General features: G+C 36.7%; 4 protein-coding genes across 5 annotated transcripts in view; 3 read left to right on the forward strand and 1 right to left on the reverse strand.

Annotated features, from left to right (window-relative positions):
• LOC110370411 (serine/threonine-protein phosphatase 2A regulatory subunit B'' subunit beta) overlaps positions 1-19,918 on the forward strand; it is a 128,381-nt gene extending 108,463 nt beyond the window's left edge. For both annotated transcript variants that reach the window (XM_021326202.3, XM_021326210.3), the window contains exons 3-11: positions 9,761-9,897; positions 11,373-11,550; positions 12,301-12,443; positions 12,675-12,775; positions 13,433-13,601; positions 14,020-14,146; positions 14,829-14,993; positions 15,322-15,404; positions 16,546-19,918. In XM_021326202.3, coding sequence (XP_021181877.3) covers positions 9,761-9,897; positions 11,373-11,550; positions 12,301-12,443; positions 12,675-12,775; positions 13,433-13,601; positions 14,020-14,146; positions 14,829-14,993; positions 15,322-15,404; positions 16,546-17,269 — 1,827 coding nt within the window. In that variant the 3' untranslated portion in view covers positions 17,270-19,918. The remainder of the gene's footprint in view (positions 1-9,760; positions 9,898-11,372; positions 11,551-12,300; positions 12,444-12,674; positions 12,776-13,432; positions 13,602-14,019; positions 14,147-14,828; positions 14,994-15,321; positions 15,405-16,545) is intronic.
• Positions 1-25,139, reverse strand: part of LOC110370634 (MYND-type zinc finger-containing chromatin reader ZMYND8) — a 64,657-nt gene that overhangs the window by 13,373 nt on the left and 26,145 nt on the right. The gene's annotated exons all lie outside the window — the stretch shown is intronic.
• LOC110370698 (ribonuclease H1) lies at positions 20,351-21,944 on the forward strand. The gene is made up of 2 exons (XM_021326608.3): positions 20,351-21,251; positions 21,443-21,944. The coding sequence occupies exons 1-2, from the start codon at positions 20,363-20,365 to the stop codon at positions 21,631-21,633; spliced, it is 1,080 nt and encodes a 359-aa protein (XP_021182283.3). The 5' UTR covers positions 20,351-20,362; the 3' UTR covers positions 21,634-21,944.
• LOC110370708 (ribonuclease H1) lies at positions 23,115-24,294 on the forward strand. Its single transcript, XM_021326618.3, has 2 exons — positions 23,115-23,514; positions 23,725-24,294. The coding sequence occupies exons 1-2, from the start codon at positions 23,241-23,243 to the stop codon at positions 23,910-23,912; spliced, it is 462 nt and encodes a 153-aa protein (XP_021182293.3). The 5' UTR covers positions 23,115-23,240; the 3' UTR covers positions 23,913-24,294.

Below are 25,139 nucleotides of genomic sequence, written 5' to 3' on the forward strand. Positions count from 1 at the left end.
AATTACGAAGGGAGGTCCTAAGTTTGACAGCTAAAGATGAGTTGCACCGTTTAACTATACGATAACTAAACCAGCCAGACAGCTATAAAATCGCCGCCATTGGTCAAATCATTTTGACAACTGGTAAGTAAGTGTATCTAACGGTGACCGTAAACCATATCATCCCTCATGACGATTCATGACAAGTACGTACAGTAACTTACCCATATGCATCCTATGGCCAATATGAACAATATACGAGCATTTGGCTCGGCTCGGCAACACTCGGGAGTAGAGCTTTAGACTTAATGGCCGCTACAGCCGAGTTGTGCAGTTGGCAAGTCCAGCGACTGTGACAAACTGCAGCTCATATACTCGTACCCGTGCCTAAATACTATAGGCACATGTGTGTAGAGAATAGTAAACATAGGCCCAAGTTCTCCCACAACATAAGCTTCAGTATTCTTTTAACACTAATATGAATTTTCAAAGTTAACAGATGTATTTAAAAAACGGACGTTTATGTTTTCGGTAAAGTTTGGCCTTAGAGGACCAACAGACCTATCAAAACAAGATTTAATATTTTTGTCCTTTACTATTTTTTAGATCAATCTCATAAGGACTCCTTGAAAATGATCTATTTTAAAGATGAGTGAACGTAATTAACCCATATTTATAACGAAATCCATAATATGAAACTTAGCTATGGTTATTGGTTATAGCTAAGCTGTCCTGGTAATAAAACATAATATCGGTTCATTTCGCCGCTTTGCTTTCCTCAGTCTTTATTGCTGACGGAATGGTTCCACCCATTTACGGGTTTATATGTTCTCAGTAAAACACTAACCAAGGTAGCCATTCCGTAATAACCATAGATCTATGCTAGTTATTTTTATGAGTACACTAGCAAATGGTATCTATCTATACTCTTTGCTAGAATCATAGGACTGTCATGAAAATCGAAGAAGAGGAATGAATTTTCCGAAAAAAACTTCTGCACTTCTTCGAGTTACTTTTATCGATCTTTATAAGTAGTTACCATAAACAAAGCTACTTTCGTACTTTAAGGAGTTTGAACGATTTAAATACTTATAGACATTGCAGTTTATTGTAGATCCTCTTGCAAATGAGTATTCACTTCCATTGCTTATTTAAATATATTCAAATGCAAATAACACATTGACACCTTATAAAGGACATTGCATCCTATATTCTATCCACTAGCAGTACCATCCCACACGAGGCAGGTCCAACGCTAATTACCATGCACCTAATACGGTGACGGACGAATCTATTAACTAAATAAAATCATCGAGAACAAAATGACAAGCGGAGGTGCCATAGTAAAAAATCTCCTAAGAAAGTAACGCGCCAAAATGTGGGTGAGCGGGGGAAGAGGAACCATACTGTTTCCGCCCGCTTTATACGCCTTCTTTGGACCCGACCAAATTTTGTAATACCAAAAATCGTTGACAGAAAGAAGAAATCTCAAAGAACGCAAAGGCCTCATTGGTTCACACGCAAGTGATCGTTTTGATCATGTCCACCATACGAATTTTACCTAGTTGAAGGCGCCTGACCTACCAGACTGCCTGCATTATGGCATCTCCATTCTTTTATCCTTACTGCGTGATTAAAATTCTGCAATAGTAAGACCTCGTTTTGTAATTGATGAGGCAAACAAGCACAGCTGTCGTCTGGGGAAAGCGGAGAAAACAAAGATGCTATCGATGCTGCCTCCGTGCTATTGCTATTCTAACCTGGGACGATGTATTCTGTATGTTGACGTTTCGGAGAAAAACATCTGGTTTGAACGGAATCAATAAACATTCGGAAAAGATGCTGCAATTTTGCTTTGTCCCACAGATACTATTCCTTAGATTTCTGTGGATAGTCCTCGGAAAATCATAATCTGAAATATAAAATGATCGAGGTTTTCATACCTAACATTTTCAGAAAAACAACTTTAGTTTCTATCACATTCGATTATATTTTTGTTCTTAATCCTTAACGTCCAATATTTCTCCAAGAGTCACTGGCTGCAATTTGCAAAGACCAGCTCACAATCAGTGATAATGAACAATCCACTTTGCATGGAGGTCCACAAAGGTTTATCCGCTTAGCTGTCCCGTGACAAGTTGGCAACACTGCGCCACAAGCCGACAGTGGCCGATGATCAACGAGCGAGGACGATCATTTAGATTTTACGATTATTTTCCCCTCTGTGGCTATTTGCTCGTAAACAAGTTTATTCTTTGCATTGAGACAAAGTAACTAACGTTTAGGATGAAAGAATAGAATTATTGTAGTTCTTACATTTGAAGACTTTTAATCAACCATATGTTTACCCAAATTGGTGAAAGCACATCGTGTATTATAGAAGCTGAATACTAACATATTTAGGCAACGGAATCTGGATTGATGTCCTGTCAATGTCATTATTCAGCCGAATTATACAACATCACACAAGGGGCTTTATGAACATCAGTTTGCGTTATTGTAATACATAATGTGGTACACCGTTCCGAGAAAACTTGATTATGTCGAATCATCATTATTTGAAACAATCACGATTCACATAGAAACGACTAAAACAACACCTACTTAATTAGCTTCACAGATAACAAAATAAGTAGGTAAACATACGTAACCCGCTCTTAAAACAGTGTAAAAACCAAAATAATTTCAAAAAAACTGTGGGATCACAAATCAAAATGTTGACTTGGAACAATTTGTCAGCATGTCTGCGAGGACGTGAGATTCTTCTCACGGATATTACGACATGTAACATAATGCAAATGACGTCCTAAGGTAGCCATTGTTCCGTATTTACGACGCGACGCCGACGAAGGCGGGAAGTAATTACAAGTCGTTGTAGTTTTTATTCAGGTGTATTTATTGCTGGTTTTATACGGATTAACATGTCTTTTACGTGATAGAATGATTTATATCATTTTATAGACGGGTTTTGTGAAGACAATTATTGTTTTTCAGCACCTTCATTACAATAACTTCCGAAAAAGAGAGCATTTTTCGTAGTTTGTCTATGGTGTAAATAAAAAGAAGTTAAGTAGTGAGTTAGGTTCCTTTTTAAGATTTTGTCTATTGTTATGTCTAGAAACTTTTCTGATCATTACTTTCGCTATTTTCTTCGTCCTTCTACTCCTACTAATATAAATTGGAATATAATTAATTTAAATCAATCCAAACCCGAGAACAACTTCGCCAGTTTTTGCACACTGAAAAAAGTTCTATCGAGATTTCAGAACGTTCTAATTTCAAGTTTTTATGAATTAATTTATGAACGCGTTCATGATTTATTTTATTTGATTCGCGGAATGAATTTAAGAAATCAATTAACAAATTATTTCTAGAACACATTGCCTAAGAATTATGTTACTGTAGCTCGATTTGGTATCGGAAATGCCATCACGGGTGAGTCCATCAAAGGGTCGGTTGTTCCAAGCCCAGCCCACTCGGCGGTCGTTTTGCGACCTCTTTCCCTATTCAACACATTTGGGTCAATCGGAGCGGTGCAGCTAAAGTATAATGCGATATTTATAAGTGAGCTACGCTCGCGGCCTTTTGTGGTATATGAACGCGACGAAAACTTGAATGAATGAATGAACATATTTGAAGGAGCTGCAGTGAGGGCTATTAATTTTAAATTAGGAATTATAGAACACGATGCCTTTGCTTTGTGACAGATTTCATAATTTCGTTATTTTTTTAAGAAAGCCGTGATAAAGCTAACAATACATGAAATATATATCAGTTATGATCTTTATTCTTTCCAATATCCTACGAACTACGTATCTATTTAGTTGAATAGCAAAGATATCGTGTAGGTAATAGATAGGGGCCTACTCGCCTATTAGCCAAAATAGTCATGAACACAATATGATAACGTTATTAATAATGAAAACAAAGGGATGAAAATCAATGAATCGTATATTACAGTTGTATTAAATTAACTCGGATAAGAGAAAATTGGGTAATAACAGGACTTAGGATAGGATTAACCTAAGCCCTTCTGGCAAGTGTTGATTTTTCTGAAAATATAATCGCAGTCTACTTATCAAGTACTTATATGAAATTCGGTCTGTGCTATGGGTGGGCTTTCGGTCCAAGGTAGATAAATAATTTTTAAGTAATTAAGTATATCAATAGAATTATGTTTTATTTAATTCGATGATAATCTTTTGAAATATAAACTTTTTTAATTCTATTAAACCTAAACCATGGCATAACCTTCTGTAATTTTATAACCACGTCCTACCATCAATTCATCTTACTTTTTAGTATATTTTTCAATAACATCTTAAGGGCATAACAATATCCTAACACCTTCTGAAACTCAAACCAGTGAGCGCGTCTGTAATCTATTAGAATTCTGGGTCACTTCCTACTCGGAGGTAAGTGGCTATCATGGCCTGCAGAGGCACTCGTTCAAATATATCATCATCTTGAAGTACTATACTTATTATATGATTGGATGTACACATCGGAATGTGATATGTGATTGCATTCATACTTGTAGGTGTAAAGCAGTTAGTATTCAGTCGATCAGTGTTTGGTTGTCATTGACGGAAAGCTAGCTCTTTTAAGCTCTGATCACCAGATGACATGAAATGTCAAATATCTTTGTGTAAAATCTATGAATATTTTTAATGATGAAATGAACGAGACAAGTTCTAAACATCTCTTCGATGTATTACTTACTATTCACGAGTTCATTAAACTTTAGACATTTTCTACTAGCTTCGACTTCGGGATACCTATAACATCCCGTGGGGAATTCGCACACCTGAGCTTCCACGATAAAAGGGCTATCTAACACTGAACCTTTAGTTCCTGAAATTAGCTTAACGCAAACATATAAATTCTTCAGCTTCATAATAATACTAAAGGCTTGGTGTCATATGAAAAACACCCAAAAATGTGTTTCTCTTCTTCCTAAATATAATATCACAAGGCAAGACCACACTTCACGTAAAGCTAGCTCGTCCCCACTGAAGAATAGTGCAGTATAAGTTTACAGGCCAATAACAGTAAAGCTTCATAACGGGGACTTCGTAAAGTTATGGCATAGGTACTACCATGATCCTTGCCATAATAGATCTAGACTATGTTTGGAGAATGTGATGTAAAAACTAACCCAGGATATTGTTATCTATGAAATAAAATATCACAAATCAAGCCTATGGTGGTGAAGATAAAAAAAAGGTTAATTTAACTTTGGCAAGAGTGCGTCTTTCGGCTCTCCCTAAATTATTGTCTTATCGAAAATAGATCCATAAACCTTTCCTTCGTGAGTGGTACTTATTATGATGAGGTTTATCACTCCATACTCAGGTTATAAATACAACATCAAAATATAAAAATAAAATCTGAAATCCAAATGACTTTTATGCAAAATGCTACATTATGCACCACTAATTAAGGTGCAATCTTAATTATCACGCCAAACACTAATCAGAGTGTCATAATATGATTGGCGAAGTACCGCAGTGCGCTAACCGTGGTTTCCCGTACTCATGAACGCCTAGAAGCGCCACGGACCATCTCTTACTACCGTCCCAATATTTAATCCATCTACAGTTTTGCGTACCTACTAGAGATGGGAATTTTGACATTAGCCCCGTACGAGTAATGTCAAATAGGTCTCTATCTCTAGTAAAGAAAACAATGGATAGACAGATTATTGGGATAGGCCGTTAATAAAAGCGCTTCAGAATCGCTTTAATTTAATACCAACCAGTATCAACCGTCGCTAAATAAGTAGAATAACTTAATCCGCGTTATTTAGCTTAGTGGATGGGCCGCGTTTTCGTGAAAATGAGCCCCGTATTTTAATAGGTTTGAGGATGATGCGATTAATTTTTAACGTACAGGATTTATTATAAGCCGCTTTTAGCATTGTGTTATTTTTCTTTATTAAAACATCATTAATTGTTTCTTATATCTACTATAAATCGAAGCGCACAAACAAAAAAGTAAGGAAAAACGACAAGATATAATAAAGTACCTGTACAATAAACAAACACAGGTTTTTATACTAAATATAGATCCATCCAGTTTCCATTACATATGAGCTTAATCTTTCACGCCCATCATAAATTAATCAGCGCCTTCAGCAGTAATTACAAAAGTCATCATGAGTAACTACTCTCATACGTACAAACATATTATATCGCAATGTACGACATACATTGCTGGCTGCACACAGCTTCGACACACAATAGCTCGTTTAAAAGCAGCAATCTATACAGTGCAGTCATGGAGATGGAATATTGTTGCGCTCCAGTGGAGCGAGGCGGTAACTAAATGCGGTTCTGTACACACTACATGTCAGATTGTAGGATATATCAAGGAGTTTTTATGCGAGTTAATTGTTTTTATTCATGGTATCAGTATCCAGTATCTAATTGCCTGTTGCTATTGAGAAATAGCTTGTCGTTTGTAAAGAACGTACCTAAGTATTTATCACTCTCTACCGTCTATTTCATGTTCGCGTCATTTATCCCGATCATTAATAAGTGTCCTGTATGCTTTAGTTAGAGTGTATGTATGTGTGTAACAAACAAAACATTTTAAGCTCAAGCAAAGTAAACAGTAAACAAAAGAGTGGCACCTGAGGCACAGCTCATAAAGTGAAGTTTTAAATTATCAGGTAGCCCAGCCCTAATGGATCTAATAATATACCTAAGTATCAGTCTGACCCGTATTCCCTCGATTCCGTCAACTTTCACAAGAAAATCTCTCATAACCTTCGGCAATGCCTTCGACTAAGAACTGATTTGAATTCAAAAATATTCTAGAATCTAGAATATAAAACTGAATGAGTATTTTCCAGCCAGTGGTGTCCCAGTTTGGCCAAAACCTCTTTCCATTTCCTATTGCGATCATGTGCAATTTCATGCCAATTTTGTACAAGGCATACTTTTGATACGATATTCTTGATAAAAATATATTCTTATCGGGCACAAAGATTTCTGAAAGGCTATTTAAATAGGTATTATTTATTTATATAAAGTTTAATCTTTTTGAAAAATGTTAAACATAATTCATTTTAATTTATTATTCAGCGAATAAGTATTAAACTTTTCAATAGGTGCTTCAATATTTATTTTAGTCTAATATTTAAATTATCATCTCTATTTTATTTCAGACCGCTCTGTATCTCTACACCTTTAAATAAAGGCATGCCAAAATGAGCATTAATAATCCTAAGCTATCATACTTATTTTTTATTACACTACTATTTTATTATGATCTCTACAAATATGGTATAACTATTACCATAGATTTACACGAACGAATATTTTTTAACTGCATTGTTGTTATAAATTCCACATGATTATCTCTGGTTAGGTAGGCTCTACCTTTTAATACCAAAACGTTATGGCTTTGGTTTATATACAAAATAAATACACTGTATTTATTAATTTTCCTTGAAATAAAGGCTACTTCAGCTATTAATAACTTATCTACTTCCTGGAATTGAAAACTCAAGTAAATTGACAGTGCTAAAAATTACAAACTTTATAGCGCTACAAATAAACAGTCGTTTACCGAATCTGTTTAATAAATCATTAAAAATTAACAGCTAAGAAATGATAATGCTAATTATAAAATTATTCCGATAATGTTATGAATATTAATGTGAATTCATATTCATAACTGTGAAGGTCCCCAGAGAATTGCGTATCGGTTTCATTCAGCTTATGCAGAGGCGACAATGACATACAGCCGTCCGTTCGTGAACCAAATCCGCATTCTACACATAAATTAATAATATTTTTAACAAATTCGGTATTTGTGAATTCAAAAAACGCCGACGTCTTGAAAACATACACTAAACATTAGTCGAAACGTGTGAAGTATTGGAAAAAACAATTTTCAAATAAAATCTCGTTTCCCATTTATTAAATTCGTTTATGTTATGTATTCAACATTAAAAAATTACATTTTTAAATTTTGTTTCATTAAGTATGTAATTTACTATTTTTACTGATAATATCGCAAAAGAAAACTGCTATCTATCGCTGTTGCTAATTTTCGTGATAAAAATTCTTCTTTAATTTTTTTCCGGCGAATTCATTGACCAGTTGACACAAAAGGTGTTGAGGGCATTAATAGGACGATATTCCTAATTCAAACGACAAGTGAGCTCGTCGCGGGGTCACCGACCGCCCGTAAGTAGGTCAAGCCGACTTGACGTGACTATTTATAGCCGATGGACGACTAGGTTTGACAAGTCGGCTTGATGCCCCGCGGCCCGCGGCCATGCGCCCTTCCTATGTGAATATAGAATGACAACTTGACTGAGAGACTACCTATATGCTTTGTGGGGTCGTGTTTGCTTTGGTCACCAACGTTAGATCAAAGCTGGGGTGGAAACCGTTCTCTTTTGATGTGGTTTAGGTAGCCAAATTGCTTGAGAAATATTTTTCTTTGAATTTTGAATACAAAATTCTTACGGTGAAATAAAATGTGGAAAATCTTGACCACATCTCCTAAATTACGATAGTAAATTCTGATAATAAAGACCGCCAGGCGTCTGACTGTCTGGCCGCCCGAATGACCCTTTCGCTGGAAGAGCAACCACTCGGAGCAAACAACATTCATGAATTTTAACAAAAGTATTTGAAGATTTAATCAAATTAAATTATTTGACGTGTTAGAAGCGAGGATTATGTACTAGAAAAATACCTTTTAGTTCTTTCAAGCTTTCTATAAAACCTAATCCCGTGAAAGAGTATTGGAATCAAATAAGGTCAGATAGAAGCTGAATGCGATTTATATGCCAGTAGGTATATCTCATGTGAATGTATTCTTTATATTTATTCCTTCCGAGTATTGGAGCGATCCCTTCTCTCTTAATATTATTGTACTGACTACTGGGAATAAATGCATATGGGGTGAAATACAGACATTAACTGAAGTGCTATTCTGCGAATAGGTTTCGCACATTCAACTAATGATAGAATTGAAATATGTATAGCTTATCATTGATTCACAAGTAATAGGAATAGAATAAGATTTCTGCCTTAAAGGCGTCCATACCAAAAATCCATTTATCCCCAATTCAGCGTTACTATCTTGAAAGAGATTCAGTATCGAATTTATACTTCTTGTGAATCAAGGATTTATTTTTGCTCTTGTAATTCAAGCAGGATCCAAAATGAAGAGGATGTTTAGGTTTTTTCCAAGCAGATCATGCGTGAAAATATAAGAGCTATTTCAGTCCACCTGTCACGACCATTGACACGGCTGCGTGAGGAAGCGGAAATGTAAAGATAACCGCGTTCAGAACGTTTGGGAGACATAACTGTCGGTGTCCGCACGTTTTTGGACAACAATGGACCATTAGTAACACTTATTCCGTCTTTATTGTGGTTGCTGACCATCATGGGCAGAAAAAGTGGATCATCTTTTTGGATTAATGAAAATCAGGTTACCTGATTATTATTTTTAAAGATCTATATTTTACTTTTAATGAAGTCAATGCTTGATATTGTACCTGAACATCATTATTATTGCCTATTCAAACTCTATTCCTAAGTAGGTTATAAATATGACTTATCATTGGATACCGACAAATCTCTATGTAGTCTTTCTTTCCTCGTGCAAGATCTCGTTTCAAGTGCAGATCAACCTAATCTTCATCCAGTGAGAACTGAACAAAGGCATATCATGTCCTTTTCCCCTAAAACGTTTCCCATACCCACTGAAATTCTTAAAACTCAATAGTAAAACTCTCATATGTTGTCCCCAGGTCCCCCGCGACAGTTTCAAGCACATAGTGAAGGCATGCGAGTGTCCCCTGTACTGGAAGATGCCGCTGTTCCTGGCAACACAGCAGAACCTCCACGCGCCCGTCGACGGACACAAGTTCATCGACTTCTGGAGAGAGTAAGTTGATGAAATCAATTTGGGTTTATGTAAGAGTGTGTAGTTTTCGTGTTTTCGTAAAGGAGAGTTAAGATGACTGATTGGTTTATGAAGTTATGAAAAAAGCAAAGTAAAGCAAGCTTCTAGATCTCTTTTAATTAATAATTCTGTAGTTTCTGCTAAGCTTAAAGTCTATCTATAGGTGTATTGTTTGCTTTTGATTTGTTGATGCTATAATTGTGTTTCTAAATATCACAAGTTTAATACATTCTTTGCTAGTTCAATAACATAAAACTAACCACGTCATTGTGCTGTAAAACAATCAAAATACCCGATTAACATCAAGGTTAAATATTTTGTAAAAGTTCAATAATAAAATGAAGAAAATTTCGTAAATCTTTCAAATTCTTGAGCCGAACTTCACGGGCATCTAACGACCCCGCCAGGCATTGTTACTTTCACTAGTATTAATTACGCTTCCCTGGGCAAATTTTAAGAAAGAAAGTAATAAAAAATAATTTACGCTATAAAAAATAAGTTTTCCCCTGTTGTATATTATGTAAACAGACAGCGAGAGTATTTTCTTACAAACTTAAATTGAAGCGTATTTCTTCGTAATTATCCTGAAGGGCTAAAGTGCTCCCAAACTGGTCATGTTTCATAGAAATGTATTGTATATAATTGGCTATTTTAAATAAAGAAAACGTTTTGCACCAATTATCTGTAAATATCTACAATTACTTAGGTTCAAATATATTTGTAAGATAAGTTAACATTTTCTTAAAAGAAAGGCAAAATTTTAACTTCAAAACCTACTATATATTTTCTGTCAATTATATCCAATTCCGTCATCCAAAAATATACAGTGATGCTCTATGCTCCACACTAGTTTCATAATATGTCTCGTTCAGAACTTGCTATGGTTTCTTGTTGGCCCAAATGCTCAGTGACATACAATGAGCAGCGCGCATTGTTAATCGAAGCACCCATCTGGAACAGATAAAACTTGTGCTGCCAGGAAGATGTCTTCTTAAGTAGGTGGCCATGCTTAATTAAAATTAAATACCTACAACATTAATTTTATCTCCTAATAAATTGGCTTCTCTCATAAAACAATCTTTTTCAAAAGCATCTAATATAGCATCTTGCTATCGCGAAAGCATTTTTTCTACTACGGCAAAAGTGTGTATTATGTCAGTGATCTACATAAATGTACAATTTAGATATGTACTACCCATATCATGTACCTACTTGAAGTTCGTGAATGTGAATGTATGCGAAATTTCTGCCATATATTATAGTCATTTTGGGGGCTGGATCCGCCTATGGTACAACTGTTATGGATGTTTCTCTCTCTTCTGCTTATCTTAACAATTTTCAGACACATTTTACCCAATCTCGTACTCAGATCAGTTTCCTTGAAAAATCTACAGGCCACATAATCAACTTCCATAAAATAAGCCAAAGCCAATCTGACTAACAACCTATATTTCCAGCATGACGTCACAGTGCCACGACATGGCTTCCCGGTTCGTGCACATCCTGACGCGAGGGAAGAGCAACACATTAGCACCGGAGGACTTCGTGCCGCTGGTGCAGGATGTCGTCGACACGCACCCCGGCCTCTCCTTCCTCAAGGAGGCTACAGAGTTCCACTCCAGATATGTGCATACTGTGAGTATTATAACGAAAGTGATGTATAAGAAATAGGTGTAAATGAAAAGAAAGATGCGATGTCTGTTGGAAGATGTAAATTAGCTGAAGAGTGCAGGTAGCGATCACATGACAAGGTTTGTATGGACGGCTATAAAACAAGAATTGGTAGGTCCTAAGGATATGTGTGACTTCATAACGGACGCAGGACAACTCGCCCTCGCCCCGCATGTCGCATACAAATTCTAACTTTACAATAACCCCAAGATAATGATCGAGGGTTAAGGTTTCCTTAATATATAAACTCGCTCCAAATGAAATTCTTGTAAAATACGCAATGTACATTTTTGACTAATTTTGTGAATTGTGTTAGCGAGTAGTGAATACCAGGAAGCGACCTAACATATTGGAGTGTTGCTCAGTCCTTTGGGAAATTTCCCATTGCATACTAAAAGACACACACATTACGGGAAGTGGACCGCAATATATTGTATTTGTTTTTCCCAGTTTTCCGTCGTTCTCTTGAGGTAGATTGAGCAGTTGGCCCAATCGATCACTTTCGGTAGTTCCTGTTTGTTTGCCTGTGATTACAGATACGAAGACGGAATATTGACGAGGGTCACACATCAAAAGGTTGCTATTCAGTAAACAATTCGAAGGAGCATTTTTGAATCTGGACTTCTGTCCTCTGGCCTTAGACTAGACCCCAACGGCCAAATGTACTTAAGATTTTTTTTGACGAATCCTAATATGTAACGTTTTGATTTCCAGGTGATCGCTAGGATATTTTACTGCGTGAACCGAACTTGGTCGGGCAGAATATCGATCCCCGAACTGAGAAGATCGAACCTGTTGCAAGTTATTCAGTTGTTAGAAGACGAAGAAGACATTAATCAAGTTACACAGTATTTTAGGTAAATGCAAATCTGTATACTAAGAGACTGTTGAATATTAGGTATCGTTTTATTGAACGAGGGTATAGAAATGTACGTGAAGAGATTAGAACACTAGTCTCTAGTGATCGTATCGCAAAGAGAAACCGCAATTGAGGTCTTTATCTTCCATCAATGTTCTTCTTAGCTCCTTTAAAGTTTACTTACTTTTGCAGAAACTTGTTTCTCACACATTTATTAATTTCATTTCAGTTATGAGCATTTCTACGTAATCTACTGCAAATTCTGGGAGCTGGACAGAGACCACGACCTCTTCATAGACAAGCATGACCTAGCGAGGCACAATGACCATGGTGAGTACCTACTTTATTCCAAATTCAAAATTTAAAAAATTAAAATCCATCATGGCGTTTTGAGCGGCAAAATAATACTTCATCTCTTATGTTTTTGATGGCGATTTTCTTTTCAGTAAACTTATTTAGTGCTTAGCCAACTGGTAAGCACCTCGAAGCATCGTTCATATAATCCCTATCAAGTTTTGTATCGAGATAAAACAAAAACTTCTTGTCATGTTACATTAAAACTTTTTTTACTTTGAGACAACTTTGGACAGAATTATAGCTTCTTCTATTTGAATATCCAAAGTTTTACTTATGCGTAAACACAATATCAATTTGAACTATCCATCGTAACCGTTTGTTTTTATAAGAATTTTCCTCAAGATATCGATGGTCATATGAACTGAAACCTCATCATCTCTATAAATTATTGGAAGCTTATCTTCCGAACTGTCATCAGAAACTTTGCTGTGAGATTCTTATAAAGGAAGTTAAAAAAACGATTGGATCGTCCATATACTTAATATCCATTATTTTATATTTGTCATCTCATTATTCTGTCTGCTACTTTTGCTATTAAAGTTCCCTAATAGTAGACAGTTTAAAAGTTACACAACTTAAGTACATCAACTTCAATTCCTTTTTCAACCATTCCATACTTTTCCTCCACAGCCCTCTCAAGCCGTATGATCGAGCGAGTGCTGTCAGGCTGCGTGACGCGCGGCAATCAGAACCGCCTCACGCCGGACGGCGAGCCGCGCATGTCCTACACAGAGTTCGTCTGGTTCCTGCTTGCTGAGGAGGACAAGACGCATCCGACTGCCATTGAGTATTGGTTCAGGTATGAGCTATATTTAATTCATTATCTGTTCATAATATGTATACCAGAAGTAAGACCATATAATTTGCCACTCACTCATTTCGGTCCTCTACAGTGGTATCGTTGATGACCGGTAATAAGTTCGTGTGTATTCTGGAATAAAAAAATAATAAGAATAAATAAAATGGTGTATTCTGGAAGCTGTGACCTTATTTTTCTAGCAATTTCTAGAACTCACATCCAGAAAATTCTACCAAGCACTAACTGCTTCGAGAATTTACTTTTTAAACATTCTGTCTTACCAACCTGCGTAACAGTATATTAATCTTCTATGCATCTATCTATTATATAAGCTGAGTTCGGTGTTCAGAACAAAGCCATTTTTATCCGGCATCACAATAAAATATAAATGCTATATGATTAAGATTGATTTCGCCAGATGTATGGACGTGGACGGCGACGGCTACATCTCTATGTACGAGCTGGAGTACTTCTACGAGGAACAGATGCAGAGGATGGAGGCCATCGGCATCGAGACCCTGCCCTTCAACGACTGCTTGTGCCAGGTACATTGAGTTAACGTACTTATTTTCCTGCACCGATAGTTCTCACCAAAGTTTTTGACGTCTCGGGACAATGAGCGAGTCTCTGACCAGCACCATTTTCGTATATCAGCGTATGGTGCGAAGGGTTTAAAGGCTACATGGGCAAACCTATGCTCGGAGTTTAGTTGCGGATCGCCAAAAAGTGTCTCAAGAATTATAATTTAAATATCTATCACATAATTAAATACTACTAAAATATGCAGTGCTATGGCTATATTTTATAGAATGAAACCGGTACTGAATGCCATAGAGGTCTTCTCAAAGGACTACCACGTACAAGCAATTGAAGTCCCTATCTGTACGTAAACAAGGTCGCAAGGTTGTGTTTCGCCATCATTGATTTATAACTGTTCAATGATTTAGTAGCAAGCCTTCTTAGCAGCTTTAAATTGTATTTCACAGACTCTTAATACCCTAAAATTAACGAGTACCCACTAACCAAACTTCCCATTACCAAAAATAAAGCAACTTCACTATACACAACCCCTCAAGAGCCACAAAAACATTTAGTTTCCTAAACTTGAGGCAAAATATTTAATTCCTTACTGGCAGACAACAAAACTAAATATATTCCCAACATATTTAATGTCAGGGATTTCTGCAAAGTAATGATTCCTTAGTAAAACCTCCTTTTGCTCTCCAGATGCTGGACATGGTGCACCCTGCCGAGGAAGGCAAGGTGACGCTGTCCGACCTGAAGCGCTGCAAGCTCACGCCGATATTCTTCGACACGTTCTTCAACCTGGAGAAGTACCTCGACCATGAGCAGCGCGATCCTTTCGCCACGCAGAGGGATTCTGATTGTGAGGTGAGTTGGAACTGACGAAAATGATTTTATTTTTTCGAGGGTTTTGGAAAAAATCTCCTAGTTCTGGGGTAAGGGTAATGAGGCAAATTTTGACCTAGAGCTATGAATTCGGGCTATAAGAATTCTACCTGCATGGTTCTGGAAATGATTAATAGTTTTTTTGGGATAGGTAGTCGAAGTAAAGACGGTCCAGCACGAATTATATAATTTATCGTCTCATAATTTTATTGTTCTCTTTTTCTTCACTTTAAAATGTCTTCATAAAGTAGGAGAGAATGAAACTTTTTAGTAACATTGTCGCTAACACATTCTTCGTAACAATTTCCAGATGTCTGAATGGGACAGATTCGCAGCAGAAGAGTATGAACTACTGGTCGCCGAGGAAGGAGGCAGCGACGCACAGGACCAAATGTAAGCCCTTCACCTCGCCACCATCATCGTATATTATATACAATATATTACTATATACCACATGCAATAATAATCTTTGTTTTACCACGAACAGGGAGTTATATAGGATAATGAAAGAATCAGAGAAAAAGAAGTGTATGAATCGATTCTTAGAGTTATGCAGAGCTAACGGACTGAACGGATTCCGATTATACAAATAAATAATTTGTCGGTCGGTGGTAAAGTAAATATAGATATGCCATGACTTAAGCCCATTTTATGCACTAGATGATAATTAGAAACATCAAGCATTGTGGAGCATTGTGGGCTGGAAGCACTTGATCACAGACTGTGTAGGACCCGCACATACCCTCGTTACTTAACTGGAACCCTTCTTAACAATAATATAGCAATACTTAGATACTTCTGCGATTTAATTATGTTCTGAATGCAAACGATAATATCACCTAGTCAGTTATTAATTCCAGGGATCATTTCATACCTGTTACATCATCTTAACACACGAAACATTAGTCTCACGTTTATTCTGTATCTATATTTATATGTGTATTTTATGTATGTATGTTATATGTACCCGTATGTATCCCACTGTATATTACGAGTATGATAGTATTATTGTATTCGTTCATTATATATTGTAATTTCTTTCATCAGGGAGGAAGACAGATCTGGCTATGCTAGGGTAAGACAGTGTTGGTGGTTGCAGTGTATGTATTGTGTCGGCGCACACTACTGCTTGACGTCACAATGTGCCCTACAGTTTTGCATTTTGCTCATCTACGATTTGTCGCTTACAAGAATGGACATTTGCACTGAAATGTATTCATAAACTACCAAATATATGGAAAAGAACTTCTAAAACTCCTTTCCCAGAATTCACTGCTGTTGATTTTGCTTGAAAGTCTTTGTCTGCCTTACTGATGAAATACATATTATAATTCCTGTAAATATGTAAACCTTCCCCGTCCCACACACGACTGAACAGTTTAAGCTTTTGTTTGTCAATAATAATACCGAGACTCAGCAGCGCATGGAGCGAAACTAACCGAGATGAACTTTTTCACTTGCATTCAGTACATAAGATTTCGAATGGCCTATGAATGGTGGCATCACACGACTAACGCGTGGCTTCACGTTTCAGCTCGTACGATGAGACGGACGAAGACTGTCTGTCGCCGAACATGGATGACGTCACCAACACTGACGTCATCGAGGACTCCAGCGTGGAGGAGTCCACGCTCAGCGAGTGCGGCGCGCGGGCCCGCGACCCCCCGCGCCCCGCGCAAGCGCCCGCCACCGCCGCCGCCGGGTACGTCAACCTCAGCTCCATCTACTCCATCGGCGGCGACCGCTGGGCCAACACCGCCAACCCGCCCGCCAAAAATGGTCTCCCCGACAAAAAGCTGCCAGAAAAGCCTGTACCTCCCGAAAAACCCGTCAGCCTCATGATGGTCAACGGCAAAATGGACAACAGATACGCCGGCTTCGGCAACAACAGCTTCCTGTACTCGCAGCTGCTGGGCGCCAGCGGTGCACGCGCCAAGGACCCGCCCTCGTACTCCGCCGCCACCGCCGGCGCTCTCTTCGACAAAAACGCTGAACAGAAAAAGACTGTCACTTCGCCTACCAAACCAAAGTCGCCTGTCACAAGCCCCGTCAACGGAGTCAACAAAATCTCAGACAACTACGAGCGAGCGGTGGCGGAACGTCTCAGCCCACAGAGGGAGATCTCCCGACTAAACCGCAGCAGCCTGTTCAGCAAAGTGAATACGGGCGTGGTGTCCAGCAAGGTGAAGAAGAAATCCGCTCGCCAGGACGAAGAGGACGAGGACTACGCGCGCGACAGCGACGAATGTTCCATTTAGGAAACGCGAGTGATGTTGCCAGCAACAAAAAAACGGTTTTATTTCAGTGAACACCAAAGATCACGCGATGAACGTGCAAGTCGTGTTACTTAGATTACCTACCTTACCTGATATCAAATTAGAATAGTTGTGTAATAAAGTCAGCCGTTAATCGAATCAGAGAAATATTTTTTCAGCGTATCCTAGTGGTCGATACGTGCCTTGTGTCGGAGTGGCGAGTTAGACGATCCCGCGTTCGAACGTTAGTCGAGTAGAGTGGATCTAGAACAAAAGTGCATTACCCTGAACTAAACTAAACTGTTCTTTGAACGAACCTTGTGTTAGTATCGCATAGACTAGTTTCAGCATTTTGGTAGCGTAGTATTTATGTATGTATTATTTTAAAATATGTCTCAAATTAACCATATCAAACGATGGTATTTTACTTTGCGCAGTTAACGTTTTGATTTTGAATTTATATTATTGTAACTATGTATGTTTAACTTAATTCTTTTCGTGTTAGTTTAAATGTATTTCTCACCTAAAATTAATTACAAAATCATATCATTCCTCCATCCAGGTAGTAACAATTTGTAATAATACTAATAAATTCATAGAAATCAAATTGATAACAAAATCACTGTCATTAGAAATCGGGTCGTCCATATAGCTTTATTTATTTATTTATTGATCATTGACAAAAAGTCAGTAATAAACACGCACAGGTTAATTTAGAATAGAAGATAGAAATATTTTTGATAAGGGGTTGGCTCCTGTCCTGCATCTACCTTGTTTTGTCGAAGTATGTCGCGTGACGTCATGTGTGTCTGTATGTGTGTGTGTCGTGTGCAACAGAAATGTATTGGTAGCTCCACGGGAGAGTATTGACGCTAGTAATAATGAACTGTTAGAGACAGTGTTGCCACGCGTCGCTTTCCTCCATGTTGGAGTCGCGTGTGGACTAAAGGAATTGTTTTTATTCGATCAAATTCGAAACTAAAATTAAATTTATCTTTTATTAAATGTATATTAATTAATTTGAGTATAATAAAATTTACAATGCCAGTTGGAGAGTTAATGGATGTTCGTGAAAGGAGTTTGTATCGTCATAATAAAGAATGTAGTGAAATAGTGAAGGCAGCTGTATAAATAGTGAGCTTCTAGGTAATGCTAGGTAGATTATGTTATGCTCTAGTCTACAGGTGCTGTACAAGCCAACTGACGGTCTACCACTTCGATGTAGTTCGTTTACAAATCTTCAACATGTTTGTCACAGCCAAAGAATCGGTTGTTAGTTTTAAAAATCGCCTAAAGTACTGAGTTTTATTATTCATGAATTTTATATTTCAGTTATTATTTTGATGAATTCTCTATAGTATAAATTACTAAGTTAATATGAATTTTTCATAATATTATAACGTTAGTTACGATTATAAATCCATTTGTTTTGAAGTGTGTAGTTTCAAAAACTCAATGTGCGTCTTGTGTCGTACATTTAAAAATTGTGCCTCTTTTATTACATTTTATCACTATTAATATCACGACATGATATCACCGAATTCACCCGTACCTACCTACTTACCTTTCCTATAGCTTCATTTAACGTTAAGACTAGTCATTTCCATGAAAATGTAAATCATTTCTATTTACAATCCTCAATTGAACTAATTTTACCAAGTATTAACCAAAACGATTGTTCACATTTTTAACAAATTTTATTAATATGTTGTGTACTGTTAGAATAATTTTATTGAGGTATGTTTTAAATACCTACCACTTTTGAGCTTAGCTGTTTTAAAGTTGGAATAATTTAGTTAATTAATTTAGATTAGGTCTGTACCTACACTTAAGTTACCGGTTTTTTAAGGTAATTTGTTTCAGTAAGCGGTTGACTGTCTAGTGTTCTTTTGTAGTTGTTAAACGAGTTCAGTAGTCTTGTTAGAAATGTTTTAATCTTTACTCAAGAGAACGTTTCCGCTAAAGCTGTTTGAACACTTACTGAGCCATGTTTCGTTACCTAGTGCCATTTTATTTCCCCAGTGTTACAGTTACAAACAAAATAATGTCATCAAAATTACTGTTAACAATAACACACACTAATATAATTGCCGCATGGAATGAGTTTTGAGGAAATATATTATTGTCTACTTTTATTTTCATGTTTGTATAAAATAATAATTTGCATTTGAAATGTATCTTTGAACCTTTGAGTATGTACGCATTTTATACGCGTTTTATGAATTAGACACGTTCTAAGGAGCCTAACTTTTAAAAATAGGTTCGTTAAGTAATGAACTAAGTAGCTACAAAATTGTAACCCTATAAATAAGTTAAGACTTCCTTAATTTTATAATAGGTAGGTACGATATTTCGTTATATATTTTATCGGTACTGGTCTAAAATATTTTAGTATGCATATTACATTTTTTAGACGAAATTATTATTAATCGTATTTCACTATTGTCAATATATAAAATGCACAGTTGTAGACTGTCATTAACAAATTAGTTGAATAACTTAGTGCTGCGAGATTACTCACAATGAATCATTGTTTAAGTATAAGATTTTTTACAGACATTAGTGGTGATAAAGAAAATGGTGTGTTAACATTAAATAAACGATGACAGACCTATTGTTAAGTCTCCTAATAAAGTACATTACTGTATTTAATATTGACTTTCATTTAATTCTACCCTTGGAGAATCATAATCCTGATAATAAAATCGTACCCTAAAGATTTAAAAAAATATTAAAATACCATCATAAAAAGTTTCATGATAGCTATCCTGTAACATCCATGACTCTTACTTCATACTTTTTGAGCAAACAATATCAGGATAGCAGTTATAATGAATCCTAGAGAACTGGATGTACGCATCTAATCATGTTCAGATAAAAGCTGAGGATAGAGCGTGATGTTCCACAATGCGGTTAATGCCTATCAATAGAAAATACAACAACAACCACTATGGTAGGTATGGTACTTTTTTACTACGTAACAAGCAGTAACAAGATACAAGAAATATTTTTAAGAATACACAAATGAGAATATAAAATGGCAACTTTGCCACTTTGGTGTCACTGTCAACTGTCATTATCAAAACTGTAAACATTATGAAATTATGTTCATTACAAATGTCACTTGCGAAGGTAGTTTTACTGAACATTTCTTTTAAAATTAAGTTACTATTAAACAGCAGTGCGCCGTTAGTGTTTGTTTCTAAGATGCCGTTTTACGCCGTTGCAAAAGGTCGGATGCCAGGCATATTTATGTCGTGGCCTGATTGCGAAGCCCAAGTAAAAGGTTTCCCCGGTGCGAGATACAAGAAATTTGATACAATTAATGGTGCTCAAGATTTTATTACTACACAAGGCGGACAAAGCAGCAGTGCACAGCCAAAAAAATTTAATAGCCAAGTCAAGACTACTTCAGTTAATAACCTAAAAAGGACTATTTCTACTAGTAGTATAAATCAAAGTAAAGTCAAAGACAAACCTAAAAGGAAATCTAAAGCTAGTTTGGGCTATGTAGAGGAGAATGATGACTCCGACGCTGATGATTCCGATGACTTGAACACAATCGTATGTAAACAATTGGATGACATAGAAAAAAGATTGAAATCATTCGAGAAAGGCGTGGATAACATAATTAAAAAGGGTACTAAGAAAACTATTTTAATAGAACCTCCACAGAGCAAAAAACGTAAGACAAGTGGTGGAGAGGAATTTGAAATGGATAATGATGGGTTTGTACAGGTATACACTGATGGAGCATGTTCTGCCAATGGTAAGAGTGGAGCCCGAGCTGGTCTCGGCGTGTTCTGGGGCAATGGCCATCCTCTGAATGTCAGTGAGCCTGTGTCTGGGCGGGCCACTAACAATTGTGGAGAGATCCAGGCTGCCACACGGGCTATCAAGATTGCACTTCAGAATGGAGTTAAAAAACTATCAATTAACACAGACTCAAAGTTTGTCATTAATTCAGTCACAAAATGGATGCCAGGTAATTAATTATAGACTATACATAATAGGTATCTTATGAAACAATATAAATAGGGAAACAATATAACAAGGAAACTGTAATGTTAAATATAATATTGCAATATTGCATCACATTTATAGCCACAGTAAAGTATGTAATATAATAATTTTCCATATAACATTACCTATAATATCAATTTTAACGAATTCCAGGTTGGAAGCGGAAAGGCTGGAAGCTAGCATCGGGTGAGCCTGTAAAGAATGAAACAGACTTCAAAGACTTGGACAGTGTACAGCACAAGTTACAGATCAAATGGAACTATGTGGAGGCCCACCGAGGAGTGCACGGCAATGAGATGGCTGACCAACTCGCTAAGGCTGGTGCCTCCATGTATAATAAATAAATGATAATCTTATTGCCCATTATGTGATTTATTGCTAGAAGCAAGTTCAATGTAAAACATGTATGTATATAATGGTTGTGCAAGACACGAGGGCTTTGTGACTTGGTCTATTTAATTACTCACTGACATTTCAAATTGTGCTTTCTTTTTATAAATTTATGAGATCTGTATGTAACACTTGTAAAACATTTTTAATTAAGTTTCTCATCTTACATTCTTATTGAGTGAACATTCAGTATTATGGATGAATTTGTGAAGTGAAAAATGTCTGAAAAGAACAGCTGTGATTAATAAAAACAAGCAATTATGTATTGAGATTTTTTTTTAAATATATTCCATAAATATTACCCAGCTACAATATCGGCTCCTAACATATTTATGGTTAAATTGGTAATTACTACCCTTTGGTAGGACCTACAGTCAATGTTTCATTAACTTGAGCCAAGACAAAGCTTGAAACAAATTGAACATATGAATTGTCCAAAATTGGGAACAAACAATATATCTTACAATATATAATTAGCAATTCACTTATTAGTATTATATAAATAAAGAGGAAAGATTTGACTGGCTGATGGCTCCAGAACTACTGAACTGATTTGAATATTTTTTTCACTGCAAGCAAGGACATAGGCTAAATATTTTGTTGCAGAACTTCGGGTAAGTAGGGAAAATATATTCTTGATCTATACTAATATTATAAAGAGGAAACCTTTGTTTGTTTGTTTGTAGTTTTTGAGTTTATCTATTACAAGTACTACCAAAGTTGTAATGGATAAACTCAAAAACTACTGGACCGATTTTAAATATTCTTTCACCATTAGAAAGCTATATTATCTGCGTATTATAGTAACAAAGGCTATATTTTATCCCGGTACGGGCAGTAGCTCCCACGGGTCGCGGGTGAAACCGAATTAAAACGGCTAGTAGGAAATAAAGCGATTGAAACCGCGTGGAACAGCTTATACCTACACGTACAAAAGTAAAATGTAGTAAGGTATAATATAATCTCGAAAGGACTTTTTTTAAATACATATTTAACAAGTATACTACTGCTGAAAATAATGATTAAATTGATTAAGTGATAGTTATTTTATTGTATTTGCATTGATTTTTAGCGGCCTTAAATTTAAAGACAAAGATCATGGTTAAGACAACTTTTAAGATAAACTTGAACAATCCAGAAAAAATACTGGTTTTTACACACCATGAAAATATATTATTTTTACATAGCAAAGAGATATTAATATTTTAAAGCAAGCTTATTTTAAAAGGTAGTTTTTACTCACTTTGACCACGGACACAATACCCGCCAAAGTTAAACTCATCAAAAGTAAGCTCGCCATTGGCTAATGAGTAGCAAATCATCGACTTACTTTTTTTTGATTAGCTCTTAAGTTTCAAGGACAGACAACCACAACCAACCACGGCGACGGTCTATCCAACAACGCTGCTTGCTTTGCATTGTCTGCGCGGCCCTACAGTACCGGCCGCCATCATTCGTATTTTGATTTTGTCCTCCGGCATCTGCGCGCGCGTCTTGACTCAATATTTCATTTATTTTTAATTTCAAAGTTTCGGATACTATTAAAGTAATAGCAATCAAGATGAGCAACAACCAGTTTACGAAAGTTTACACTGATGGAGCCTGTTCATCAAATGGCAGGAGTGGAGCACGTGCTGGTTACGGCGTCTACTGGGGACCTGATCATCCACTCAACGTGAGTTCCCCGGTCTCAGGAGGCCGGGCCACGAACAACACTGGCGAGATCCAGGCCGCCACTCGAGCCATGCAACAAGCATACGAGAATGGCATTCCCAAGGTGGAGATCAACACAGACTCAAAATTCCTCATTGACTCAGCTACAAAATGGATGCCAGGTAAATGATCTGCAGCAATTCTTTCTCTATTTTAATCCTAGAAACAGACGACCCACTGACCGAAACCGGTTTTTCACGGTTTCCTAGAGGCTTCACATTCGTCGTAAGTAGGTAGATACCTACCCACAGTAAATAAATAAAAGAAACCGTGTACCCTTATGACTTATTGCATTGCAGTTATAAAATAATTGATACCTATTCTCTTTGCAGGTTGGAAACAAAACGGCTGGAAGCTGGCATCAGGGGAACCGGTGAAGAACGAAAGAGACTTCAGGGAGCTTGATCGCGCCGCGCGCAACGTCGAGGTCAAATGGAGACATGTTCCATCTCATCAGGGAGTACATGGAAACGAAATGGCAGACAAACTTGCCAAGGCTGGGGCCTCCAAGTATTATTAAACTACTTAACAAAATGTTCCATTCTATTGCTCCCCTATGTCAGATTTATAATGCAAAATGGGATGGGGATATGTTGAATGAGACTCGTTTTTCTTTTATTTTATTTTGAGTTTTTTCTTCACTATCGTTATTTAGTGAGTTTTTGTCATTACATTATTAGTTGTGTTTATTAACTTTCCAATTGATTGATCAATGGAAAGTAGGTATTGATTTAAGAAGGATACTTGTAAGGAAAGTATTTTGAAAACGATTGTTTAAGTTTGTTGATTTGTTTTTTTTTTCATGATTGGTAGGTAGGTGTGCAAATGATTACTCATTGAGATGGGAAAGTTTGTGTAGAATAGTTTTTTTTACTTTTAATAAAAGTATACTACTTATGAAATGTTGGTTTTTATTTTTACCAGACTAATGTGCTAATCAGCAAAAAAGGTAGGTAAGGAACTACAACTAGGATACACTTACCAATATTTTTAAAGAGAAATGGTTCTTCGTTTGTGCACCAATGGCTTTGAAACTACTGAACCGATTTGGGAAGCTAAACTGCCTGGGTGGGCTATTTCAGAGTATCAGAGTACCTAAGGAATTTCTATAGTAGGTAGGTACGAGAACGATTGCAGGAGAAACTGCTAGTTGTACTATTGGGTAACAAGGAAAAGAAATCCTACCTAGTGTTGTCTAACAGGAACCTATCAGCATAGTATTTTAGGTAGGTAGGTAGGTACCTATGTAAAATACAAAAATATAACGATACATAACATACCTATCGTATTTCTGATGATGTAGGTCTCAGGACAGTATTTGTAACATAATATCGTCGAGTCGATTGTTTATGTTAACATTCTTGAGTGTCGAGTCGAGAGTAGGTAACCCGCCGCCGTGAGTGACCCTCTCAAGTGGGGCTCACAAGCTTACATCGATCAAAATTGAGCTTTTTCGCTATGGATATAAAGACATATTTTTGTTGCACGTTCTAAAAACTTATCCGCAGCTTGGCCCCTATGTGCTCACTTGTCGGGATAAACAATTCCAAGGCTAGATGCAAGTATGCAATTGATTCGTGCATATTGTGCATTTTTACACGGAAAAAATGCGTTTAGCCGTCGACTCTAGAGTAATAGTTGCACAGCCTACATAATATAAATAGTCTTCGATACCATTTTACTCATGGATGTAGCATACCACTACCGTTCTATATCCAATTTTGCTATCTATAGTTTCATCATCGCA

The sequence above is a fragment of the Helicoverpa armigera genome, chromosome 5 (assembly GCF_030705265.1).
Source record: "Helicoverpa armigera isolate CAAS_96S chromosome 5, ASM3070526v1, whole genome shotgun sequence".
In the NCBI taxonomy this organism is placed as follows: Eukaryota; Metazoa; Arthropoda; class Insecta; order Lepidoptera; family Noctuidae; genus Helicoverpa; species Helicoverpa armigera.

Bases quoted from the DNA above. Each gene is read 5' to 3' on its own strand.
- LOC110370698 (XM_021326608.3), top strand. From the start codon at position 20,363: ATGAAATTATGTTCATTACAAATGTCACTTGCGAAGGTAGTTTTACTG. The intron at 21,252-21,442 runs GTAATTAATTAT...AACGAATTCCAG, and splicing joins AGTCACAAAATGGATGCCAG to GTTGGAAGCGGAAAGGCTGG.
- LOC110370708 (XM_021326618.3), top strand. From the start codon at position 23,241: ATGAGCAACAACCAGTTTACGAAAGTTTACACTGATGGAGCCTGTTCA. The intron at 23,515-23,724 runs GTAAATGATCTG...TTCTCTTTGCAG, and splicing joins AGCTACAAAATGGATGCCAG to GTTGGAAACAAAACGGCTGG.